The sequence below is a fragment of the Cotesia typhae genome, unplaced genomic scaffold, assembly GCF_013202065.1.
Source record: "Cotesia typhae breed Kobodo isofemale line unplaced genomic scaffold, CoteBio_Ctyphae contig_22, whole genome shotgun sequence".
NCBI classification, from domain to species: Eukaryota; Metazoa; Arthropoda; class Insecta; order Hymenoptera; family Braconidae; genus Cotesia; species Cotesia typhae.
Genome location: NW_027423728.1, coordinates 4,693,752 through 4,706,407, shown reverse-complemented (window position 1 = coordinate 4,706,407; position 12,656 = coordinate 4,693,752). Strand labels below are relative to the sequence as shown.

Genomic DNA, 12,656 nt, shown 5'->3' with positions numbered 1-12,656 from the left:
TATATATATATATATATATATATATATATAGGATGAGCGAAAAGTTGCAGTTGCAGGGATGGCCTCTAGGGTCGACCGTTTTCCATTTTTTTTATAATCAGTAAAAATTTTTTCGTGATTATTACAGAAATATATATAATTTTTTTTACTTGCGTGAGCGAAATTTTTTTTTTCAATGACTGATGGCAAAACCTTGAAGGCAAAGATACATTGTAAAAATACAAGGCAGGAATAGAAAAATAATAATTTTTCGGCCATTAATTCTGTTTAGAGTAAAATTAACAGTGAAAAAAATTCTATGTAGATTATGAACAACGATTACAAGTCGAAATATTTTAAATTCAGTCTTCACTCAGATATATTTCTAGCCGAGGAAAGTAATTTCCTAAGATTTCAAATAAAAATAAATAAATTTTCATAGTATTGTACACAATTCTAAAGCAGTTAAAATAATTTTAATATTGACCATGGATGATTTTATCAATTTATTTAATTTAATCGGAATTTCTGCAATACAAACAATTTACCATCGAAATTCTTAATACGAATAATGAAATTTTCAATAATAACGATTAAAAAAATTCTAACAGTATTTAACAATTAATAATAATTTAAAACGATTAAAAAGTTTTAATACTAACCGAATTATTTTCAATCATAAGTGGTCTCACAAATTCAGAAAATATTTTATGGTTAATAATGATTTATCATGATTTCAAATTATTAATAACAACAGAATCCTTTCAAATCATAATAAATAACGAAAATTCGAACGTTATTTGACGATTAAAAACGATTTGAAATGATTAAAAGTTTTTAATACTAATGAAATCATTTTCAATAATAACGAGTAAAAAAATTCTAACATAATTTAACAATTAAGAAGAATTTGAAATGATTAAAAAGTTTTAATACTAACCGAATCAATTTTAATCATAACTTGCGACAAAAATTTGAGTATTTTTTGATGATTTGAAATGATTTATAAAGATTAAAAATCTCTAATCATTTTTAATCATTTTATATCATGCTCTTATTCTATTATTAAGAATGATTATAATGATGATTATTGGTGAAATTTAGAAAATGATTTAGATTATATAAAATGATTGTAAATGATTTATTTTTTAATCATTTTTAATCATATCAAATCATTCTGTTTCATCAGGCTTTATTTGGATCAAAAAAATTTTTATACTACTAGAACCCCGAATTTAAGTCATTTTTCACGGTTTTTTAAGGTTTTCTCGAAAATTTGAAGGTATACGGGTCAAACGGACCTCGGATTCGGATTGAGCGGGTCAAAATACATGAGAATATATGTGTCGCGTCCAATGCACAGACAACTTTTATTTTTGTGTGCCGGTGTATTATTAATCATACCAGGGGACAGGAATTCACAGAGTATTTTATGATAAGAAATGATTTGTTATGGTTAAAAATTTCAAATCATACTTGAATCATTTTTAATCATACCAGGGGACAGAAATCCACAGAGTATTTTATGATTAGAAATGATTTGTTAAGATTAAAAATTTCAAATCATACTTGAATCATTTTTAATCATACCAGGGGACAGAAATCCACAGAGTATTTTATGATTAGAAATGATTTGTTATGGTTAAAAATTTTAAATCATACTTGAATCATTTTTAATCATACCAGGGGACAGAAATCCACAGAGTATTTTATGATTAGAAATGATTTGTTATGGTTAAAAATTTTAAATCATACTTGAATCATTATTAATCATACCAGGGGACAGAAATTCACAGAGTATTTTATGACTAGAAATGATTTGTTATGGTTAAAAATTTTAAATCATACTTGAATCATTTTTAATCATACCAGGGGACAGAAATTCACAGAGTATTTTATGACTAGAAATGATTTGTTATGGTTAAAAATTTTAAATCATACTTGAATCATTTTTAATCATACCAGGGGACAGAAATTCACAGAGTATTTTATGACTAGAAATGATTTGTTATGGTTAAAAATTTTAAATCATACTTGAATCATTTTTAATCATACCAGGGGACAGAAATTCACAGAGTATATTATGATTAGAAATGATTTGGTATGATTAAAATTTTTAAATCATACTTGAATCATTTTTAATCATACCATGGGACAGAAATTCACAGAGTATTTTATGATTAGAAATAATTTGGTATGATTAAAAATTTTGAATCATACTTGAATCATTTTTAATCATACCAGGGGACAGAAATTCACAGAGTATTTTATGATTAGAAATGATTTAATATTATTAAAAATTTTTAATCATACCAAATCATTTTTTATCCTGTCAATAGATTTGTATTTAAAATGATTCATAATGATTAACTGTGAAATATCAGGTATGATTTAAATGATTTGGTACGATTAAAAATGATTAAAAAATTAATCATTTTGAATCATTTCAAATCATTTCGTTTTATCAGGGAACTCTCTATTTTTTGATGTAATACTTTTGTAATATCTAATATGTTACGAATAAATTTTTTAAAATAAAATCTTAAATTTTATTTGGTTTAGAAGAGAAATATTTAATTTGAAGAATTTTTTTTTTTATTTTTAAGAATCATATCAATTTATTTCAGGAATGTAAACAAAAAATTCTTCAATAACCAAAGCGAGTAAAAAAAATATTATAAATCCAGAACTTCTAATTAATATACACGTATGTGAAAGCGAAAATATGTGTGATAATTAATATACATGACCTATAAATCTACTTCAATACTACATTATTAAATTTATCCATACATCTGTTATCTCTGCGACAGAACTTTATGAATACATAAAAATAATAATTACAAAATAATTCCTAACATTTTATAGATTGATTTTTTTTTCGGAATTTTTTGCAAATTATTCATATATATAAATTAAAAATAATTTGAATAACTAAATGATATTTTTCTTTTCCTGAAGTTCATAAAAAATATGAATATAAATAAGAGATAAAAAAAAGTATTTTTGAAAGAATTAATTATTTCGGTAAAAAACAATTTTTTTTTAGACAAAAAATTTTATTATCAATATTGTTAATTTTTTTGTTTTCTATTATTATTTTATTGATAAAATTTTATTAATAATTTATTATTAAAGGGAATATATATTTATAATATAGAAAATAAAATGGAAGGGAAAAGAATGATACATACAATAAGATACACGTTCGACTCACGTATAAATGAAGGACAATGACCTAATTGTCTGCAGAACGACCAGTGCTTCCTAACTGTACGATCACCGGCAATTTAAATCAAATAGTAAATAAACAGTAAATAAATAAATACTTTGACTTTCGTTGTCCTCTCAAAGGATTCTATTATCAAGGATTAAATTAATTATAAAATGAGGGTAAGTTTTATAAAATATACATATACTTTCTGAGTGATACTAAAAAGTCAATAATTTCAAAAATAATCAATACTTATGCTGGTTAACATAGCTGTTCTTGTTAAATTAAGGGAGTAATTAAATGTACGCACTGAAACAATTTCAGCTCAATTGTGTGGACTTTGAAATAATAATAATAATTATTATTATTATTTTAGAATAATTTATTCGAATAGAAGCTAAGCGTAACATTACCTTGGAGGCGCGAATTCGATGATAGGATAATTGTTTGAATTAATTTGCTATTCATGAAACGCTGTAATCTAATGACTGATTGCAATGTTGCAACGAAGAGCTCCAGTTATTTTTTAATTCCAATAAATTTCAATTTGTGTTACTGGATTCGAGATATTTTATATAAATAGAATATTTCCATTGATTTTGACGAGAGATATTTTCAATGTTCATTCCATCGGGAAAATTATTCATCATCGTTTATAATAGGTGATCATAATAAGAGATGAATTCGAAAAATTGTTGGAATGTTCGTCGGATTACATCATTAAATAATTGAAAAAAAAAATCAAAAACATGAAGAGGGTGAATAATCGATTATTATTTAATAGTAGGGATTACATTTTAAACAGATAATTAAATATTGAATGAACATTTGAGGTACTTAAATGATAAATAAATTTCCAAAGCCAACTTTATAAATTTATTAATAACAAAGTTTTAATCAACGACTGTCTAATATGGTAAAAGATTTATTCTGTGACCGTACACAAACCATATATAGGCGTTAAATTGGAATAAATCGAAATATAAAAAAGTATGGGTTGGCTTATGATTGATCAGACTCGAGAGTTGCCTAAAATTTTGTCTAATTTACAGCCAATTAGCGGTTAATTATTAACTATTTATTAATTTTTTTAAATAAAATGTTGATCGATGGTCGGGTACTGCTTAAATAGTTACAAAGTAATCGGAAACTTGAGAAATTATTGAGTTTAAAAACTGTTAGAGGGTAAAATAAACCTCTAGCCATTTGTTAATTTGGATTTTCTGGATTTCAATAAAAATACATGAACCGGTGATAATTGTTCGGTAGCGAGATTTAAATAAAAGTTTATAAGATTCTTGGCGGGATTTTAATCTCAGTAGACTCTCGTCGAGAACAAACTCTAAGGATTATTATTCTAAATCAAACAAACAAACAAAATAAATAAATACACGAGTGTGCCCGACCGGAGCGTGTTTCATCCAACGGATAGATGATTACCGATTTAAAGAGCAAACCTTTTTGGATGTCGTTGCAAAAAATTTTTCACGTTTATGTGTTTGTAAAAAGCCAGTGATTCGGGGGTGGTGATTGCGCTTGAGCCGGAGTGAACGCTAACGAGTGCAATGCCGGAATTATTATTTTAATCGGTATGATTGATCTTTGACCGTAACGATGCAAAAAAATCTTTCTAAAAAATAATCACTTTCATTGCAATGAAAATTATCTAATTTTTTTATAAATTAAATTTCATCTCAATCAAATATTTTTGTTTTTTTTAATAATCAAAATAAAGTTCAAGTACAATTTTACTACTATAAAAACTTGTAAAAAATTATTTAAAGAAGAAAAAAAATTACCGTAAAACTCAATTTTAAAAAACAGTACTTTTTAGTTCCAGTTTTAATTTTTTTAACTAACGAAGTAATTATACCAGTATTTTGTAAAAATACCGTTTTTACCGCTACTGTATTTAGAATGCAATTAATTTCTTAATTTTAACAACCATCCACAATTTCTATTTTTTTTCTTTTTTATTAGAACATTTAATTTCTCTATTGCTGTAAAAAATACGAAATTGATTGAAATCGGTTTTTGATTACATTTTCATCACTACCATAAAAACTTATAAAAAGGTTTTTACCCGAGCTTGTTATATTTCATCGATTTGAACCCTCAATAAATAACTGTTACCCCTCATTGATTCAATTGTTTCTCCACAAATTGCCTCGTTTAATTTTCAATTGATATGTTTAGTTGAATATGGTTGTTTTATTTTATAAATATTTACATTTTGTGCTTCAGCAAATATAAAAAATCCCGTAATTTATTTTGAATTCTAAAGTGATAAATTTTTAACCAAGAATTTTTATTAAAACTAAATGTTAATAAAATTTTACTCAATTTTTCCAATTTCCTTCTTGAGCTTTTTTTAAATTTTTTCTCACACATTTTTCTAGTTTTTATTTATAATTCCATAATATTCTTAAGTTTAATATTTTTTTACTCTATAAAGCGTTCTTTTACGATTAATAACAAATTAATGCCTGTAAAAATTGTAATAAGACCTAAAAACTTTCTCACTCGTACTTAATACTGAAAATAAAGCAAAACACGCAAGTCACTAAGAAAGCTGCAATTAGACTAACAAATTAAAAATATATGTAATGTAAATCATTACTAGTACACAATAAAAAAAAAATTACGATAATTAGATTTCTAAAATTGTGCTCAATAAAATACGAATATTATTTTCTCCCGCAATAAAAAAAATTTTTGTTTGTCATTAAAAATAATTACCCGAGAAGTAAAATAAATTTTTTATTGCAAGCAATTTATCGGCAGTAGCTTTAAATGATCGAGAGATAAAAATATCTTTCTCGATTCTTTAAATAATTTTCCGAGTATTTTATTTTGTTTTCAATTACTCGGTATCGAGCGGAGCTAAATTGCCGGTAAACTCTCGCTCATCTCTGTATTATGGCTATACTATGTTCTATCTTTATTTATCATCAGAATGTTTGTGTGTTTGTCGTGCTAAACGAGTGACAGAATTTCTCATTTGGTATTTACTGAGATTATGTTGATGTGTAGGATAAAAATATAGAGGAAAATAAAGTAAAACTGAGGTATGTAATACGGTAGTACGCTTTTCTCATCGCGTCGATGTAGCACGGTGTTCTACTTTAATCCGATCGTACAACTCTTGTAATCACATTATCTGTACGTGTTTAAATTTTTTCACCTGTTATATCTAAAAGAACTTTACATCAATCAAATCCTATTTTTCAATCTAATCGCGAGTACTCAAACATTTCGAAAGTTCAAAAGTGCATTTTGTGATAAGTCAATTTTGATTAAAAAGCTAATTAAGATGTTTTGAACTAAATTTTTGTAATTTTCGGCCTTCTGATTTTTCTAAAAAATTTTTACAAAAGTAATAAAAGATTTCCAAACCGCTGCTTCTAAATTATTCATTAAATGTATGAAATCATTGTCTTTCATGAAAAATCTTATCAAAGGCCAATCTTTCTTGATCCAGTGGTTTTTTTTGCGCTGCTGTCTAATGTATAAACACATTAAGTATGAAAATTTAGTATACCCACTTTGTTGACTTCGTTCGAATAGAAAGTTGACCATTTTTAATTATACTTATGACTTATGAGACTTATTAATGTTGAATTAATTTTTGTGTTTTAGATTTTGAATTGGCTACCATGGCTCTTGGCGATTATATTTTGTGTGACAGAAGCGCGATACAAAGTTCGCAGACCTTTACCACCGCCACCAACGCCTCAGATCTACAAAAAGTCGTGGCCGATTGGTCATCGCGTATCAATGGGAAACACTATTCAGATAAACAAAAACAACAACTACGGACCTTTGAAGAGACCTCACTTCAACGGCAAGCCCAATAACTTCAGGCTAAGGAGACCCATAGTCCTGGCACCTCCAGCTGTGTGGAAAAATCCGGTTCCAGTTTTGAATGCGGTACCAAACATTCCAATACCACAGCGAATGCCGGTCAAGGAATTTCCTGTGGTTACCAAGCCAGAATACAGCCCGGAATATCGACCAGAAGCGGTAGTTATTCCACCGATTCATCGCGGAGGATTTGACGATGATCGCGGACCAATCCACACGATCCCTGCGCCAAACTTGAGTATCGCTGACAAACCTTACAATCCTGAGGAGAACAGACCTGATCATCATGAAGATTATCAACGATTCCAGTCTGACTCAGAGTATCATCATCCTTCAGGTATTTGTCAAATTTTACATTGATAACAAAATTTATATACTTTATCAACGGTTGATAAGTTAATTTATTTATTTAGAAATAAATTTTTAGCTTTTAATAAATATGTTTTGGGAAAAAATCCTAAAATTGTCAACAGTTACAACTATTTGTCTAACTCTAAAAGTCATGATAAAAAATTGTAGGTGATCAAGAATCCTACGACGTCAGGAGCCAGACGGTAAAACAACAACTGGTAACTAGTGCCAGTCCACAACACACTTACGAAGTTACGGAAGCCAACGAGATTCAAAATCATCCACCAGAATACGCTACTCCTGCAACGCAGTTCTACACAGCGGATTTTGAATCTTCGCGACTTCCTACTGGACCAAACGTAGAACCGGCTGCAAACGACATCTACTTAAACCACCCGATCTCACGTTCCGGGCTGAACAATGTTCCGCAGTCTTACAGCCAGTCTAACATTCCCATTCAAACAAATATTCCCGTTGTGCAAACTAACCTTCCAATGCAAACAAACTTGCACAGTTCCTTGCACGTTGGCTTCCCTGCTACCGCTCAAGCGACTTTGCCCGCTGAGTACTATCTGAACAATCCTGATATTGTTTCACAAGATGTTCAGCAACAACAACAACAGTTGCAGGAACAGGAACAGTCTGATTTGCATATTGGGCATCCGGGAGTCGCTGGTCCGCCGATTTCTGCTGATAAGCTTTATGAATTGTTCAACAGTTTTCCCCAACAACAACAAGATCAACAGTATTTGGCTATACAACAACAACAGCAACAACAACAACAACAACAACAACAACAACAACAACAACAAAATTCGCAAAGAAATGTTTATGCAGAAATAAATCAATCAACATTTTCACCACCAAAAATGCAATCTTTCAATTATAATGAACAAGATACACAACAGCAACAATTACAACAACAGCAACAGTTGCAACAACAACAATTACAACAACAACAACAACAACATCAGTTCGAACAGAATTACGAATCAAGTCTTGCAGATTATAATTTGCAACAGCAAGAACAATATCAGAAACAACAAAAAATTCAATACCAACATCAACAACAACAACAACATGAACAAGAAATTCAAAAGCAACAGGAACAAATGAACAACGTACGGTTCCAAGAACCAATAGAACCAGAGAACAACATCGATTTTGAAGAAGCGGCAAGTGCTACTGTTAATCAAATGAACCCGCATTATTTCACCAACGAAGAAATCGCGCAATACTATACAACGCTGCCAAATAGAGAAACCGCGGAAAAATTGGCGGCTTTGGCAGCTGCGGGAAGTGTAAATAGTCGGTTAATTTCGCGGTTACAGCAAAAACAGCAACAAAAGGAACAGGAAGGTCAGAAATCTATGGTGCAGTTTGGTGATGAACAAAGTGATCAACCAATGTCAAACAATCACAGAGGAAATTACCAAGTGAGCGAACAAATAGATGACGTACCTTTTGAAACTGATGAACAGCAGAGGCAGATGGTAAGGCAGAGAGCTGGGGCGCAGAAAAGGTACCGGCAACATTATCGGCAACAACAAATTCTACGTGAGCAGGTTTGTTGAAATTGAATCTTTTTTTTTTTATTTTTTTATTTTTAAACTATGAAAAATTAAGTTATCTTAATAGGATATTGATATTTTATTTATCTTAATTTTGTTTTGGTTTTATAGAAAGAAGCAGATAAACATTTTGAAAGGCAAGCCCTTCTGGAACAGCAGAAGAAAAAAGAAGACGATAATCAAGAAAACAAATCAAGACCTTTAAGAATCATGATTCCCGATGCTCAGAAAGAAAATAATAACAATAATGATGATAGTAATAATAACAAAAACCATAATGATGATGAAGATGATACTGATGAGTACGAATATGAAATAAATGAGCCAATAAATTCAGATAAAACAACTCCAGCGCCAGAAGATGACATCAATTTTGAAAATCCAAGTAGTGAATTTGGCTCGCGCATTAGAAATAAATCATGAAGAGAAGAAATGGCTAATTTACATATTTATTATTAATAAAAAATTGTAATGTTTATTAAATGAATTCGCTGGAGGGATGCTTTGTAAATATGCTTTATATTTATATGATTAATTAATTAATAAAGAGTTTATTTATTTATTAATTAAATTGTTAATATTTATTTATAATTGCATTTATAATCGATTATAAACGTTGAAAAAAATCTTTAATATGGTAAAAAAAATCATTTGGGAAGGCACAAATCGTTATTGTGGGAAATGATTATAATTTTTATGAAAAATGCCAGGCAGAAAGCAATTTTAAATATTTTTTTTTTTAATCAAACAACATATGGTCGGGGTGATTAACTTCGAAACTGCCTTGCCTATTTTTTCAATTGATCCATGAACCACGGACGGCCATCGTTTGTGCGACGCTTCGTCAAAATGTCACAGCCAGACTCGGTGACAAGAAGAGTCTGCTCAAATTGTGCTGACCACTGTCCATCGGCCGTCACGGCGGTCCAATGGTCCGGCCACATTTCATCACGCCAAGTGCCCTGGGATATCATCGGCTCGATCGTGAAACAATGACCCGCTTTCATGACACCCACTGCTTTATTTTCTGTTTTAATAATCAATCGTCAATATTTTTATTAGAACAAAATAATTTGTGTTACTTTTTTGACATTGAAAAATTTTGTTAAAGTAACAAAGAAACAACGCCTTTTTTTTATGAAGAGTTTAAACGCATTTAGAAGGTCCCAGAATTTTTTTTGGAATATTTTTTTTTAAATAAATTTTTCATTTTTAATAAATTATTGAAAAACAAACGCGTCACTGTTATCGCTTAAGTTATGTAAAAAAAATTTTTTTTTGTTAATGTAATATTTCTGATAAAATAAAAATTTTTAGCTTAATCGTGCAGCTTACTAATAATAAACTGATCAGAAAAAATTAATTTTTTTCAATCGAACAAATCTTGAACCAAGAATATTATTTTGAAGAATTTAATCAATTTGGGAAAGCCACTGTGAAATTTAAAAAAAATTTTTTTTTTTTTTAAGTTCATTTTTTTATTTAAAAAATTTTTCTCTTGAAACAAGTTTTTTTTTTTTACTGTGTATGCTTATGAATAAATAATTTTTTTATACCTATAATGAACTATGTATCCATAAAAAAAAAAATAAAATTTCTAAAAAAATGAATTCTTGAAAACTTCCAAGTGCGTATAAGCCCTTAAAAAATGCATACTCACTAGCATAATGAGGAACACTGGGAGCAGTGTGAAACAATCGATGTATTCCATGACCGCAATAACTACGCACGACACTAAAACCATGAGCCTGTGCGTGTTTTTGAATAATGTTACCAATTTCTTTGTATTTCTCTCCCGGCTTAACAATCTCAATAGCTTTTGCCAAGCACTCGTAAGTTACTTCAACCAGTTTTTTAATTTCAGGTTTAACATTGCCGACTAAAAAGGTCTCGTTGAGATCTCCGTGAAAGCCATTGTGATAAACCGTAACATCGACTGTGTAAACAATTATCATATCAATAACAGAACATAAATTATAACTTAACCGATCAATCAATCAATCAATCTTGATCGAATGAACAATCAGCGGGACAATAGAATAGGTTAATAACTTGAATTGATATGCGATTACCATTACAAATGTCGCCATCTTGTAGCGGCCTAGTGTCGGGAATTCCGTGACAAATCACCTCGTTAACAGATGTACAACAACTTGCTGGAAATTGATGATAGTTGAGCGGTGAAGGGTAGCAGTCTCTCTCGATACAAGCTTCATAGACAACCCGGTCTATTTCCGCGGTTGTAATTCCGACATCGCAGACTTTGGCAGCTTCGTCGAGGACTTCGCGGCCCAGTTTACAAGCGACTCGCATCCCTTCGATTTCCTCATCATCTAGTATTTTTATTTGAGATGATCCCCTGACAGCTTGCTCACTTATCGGAATACCCTTTGGGTGGTCTGCATAATCTGGTCGCGTTATTTTGGGAGTTTCTGACACTTGTCGCTTTGGATGTGTCGGGTACGGACGCAATTTACCCGTGAAATGGTATGATGGCCATGGATTGTACTCATCAGATGATGATTTTTTAGTGTCACCTTCTAAAAATTTATTTTTTGTCGTTATTATTCGCGTTAATTTAAGTTAAAAAATTCTTGAAATTTTTCTTGGTTTAAATAAATTTTACTTGTTTCAAAATAATGAAACTCTTAAAAATGATTTTCTTCGTTTAAGGAAGTACAGTGAAAAATAATTTTTCTTACAATATTCTTCAATTTTTGAATACGAGTACTTTTAAGTGTCCTCTATACGAATAAATTTTTTTTAATAGTCCTTGCGTATTTTAAGTGTAACTTTCGCAGATAATATTAAATTATAATGAAATTCATTTAAATAAATATTACTTTGTCTAAAGAAGTCAATACGATAATTTGTATAATACTGAAGTTAGCAGTCAGCTTTTAATTTAAAAAAATTTTTTTAATAAATCAATTACAATAAAAAAATGCTTCTAAAAATTTTCACTAGTAATTTTTATTAATTTTCACGCGTGAAACTTTTTAATTAAATTTTTTTATAATAATTTAATTGCTACAAAATTCTAAAAAAATTTTTAATGTCTGTCAACTTCAGTGTTATTCATTTGTCACAAAAAAATCACAATTATAAAATAAAAATTATCTGAATTCACAAATTATTATTTTTATTTTTCTAAACTTGTAAAAAAAAAAATAACTTTTTATAACAACGAATATTCATTAAATAGAACTTACTGGCAATTTCATGAATGACTTTATGAATTTTCCAACTTCCTTTGAAGCAATCCTGTTAAAATAAAAAATAAAAAATAATTATCTTCATAATCGCTAAAATCCAGTAGTATTAAAATTGATTTGATTATTAATTAAAAACTCTTGCAAGTTAAAATATCAGACCAGCTTATAAAATTTATAAATAGATGTGATATAATTAACCTAAAAGAGTTATTTATTTTTCGAATTTACCTGACTACAAAAGTACGATCCCTGGATGCCAATTTTGAGGCAAGTTGGACACTGAAGACTAGCTACCGACTTACATCCTGGAGTTTCACACATTCCCAGCGCGAAAGACATTGTTAGTTGTTAGTATTTATTATTTATAAATAAATACTAGACTTTATAAATAAAGGGCTCGTAATAGTCATGGTGAACGCACACTTACTGCTTATCCTGCGTGTTTTCCGTGCGCATGGCTAT

General features: G+C 29.3%; 2 protein-coding genes across 2 annotated transcripts; one reads left to right on the top strand and one right to left on the bottom strand.

The window, feature by feature from the left end:
* The first annotated feature begins 3,344 nt into the window (after nucleotides 1–3,344).
* On the top strand, nucleotides 3,345–9,720 carry LOC141524121 (uncharacterized). Its single transcript, XM_074237783.1, has 4 exons — nucleotides 3,345–3,372; nucleotides 6,833–7,394; nucleotides 7,577–8,973; nucleotides 9,091–9,720. The coding sequence occupies exons 1-4, from the start codon at nucleotides 3,367–3,369 to the stop codon at nucleotides 9,400–9,402; spliced, it is 2,277 nt and encodes a 758-aa protein (XP_074093884.1). The 5' UTR covers nucleotides 3,345–3,366; the 3' UTR covers nucleotides 9,403–9,720.
* Nucleotides 9,595–12,630, bottom strand: LOC141524122 (methionine aminopeptidase 1). The gene is made up of 5 exons (XM_074237785.1): nucleotides 12,423–12,630; nucleotides 12,192–12,243; nucleotides 11,052–11,519; nucleotides 10,640–10,915; nucleotides 9,595–10,006 (listed from the first exon to the last, which is right to left on the bottom strand). The coding sequence occupies exons 1-5, from the start codon at nucleotides 12,531–12,533 to the stop codon at nucleotides 9,768–9,770; spliced, it is 1,146 nt and encodes a 381-aa protein (XP_074093886.1). The 5' UTR covers nucleotides 12,534–12,630; the 3' UTR covers nucleotides 9,595–9,767.
* Nucleotides 12,631–12,656: the final 26 nt, after the last annotated feature.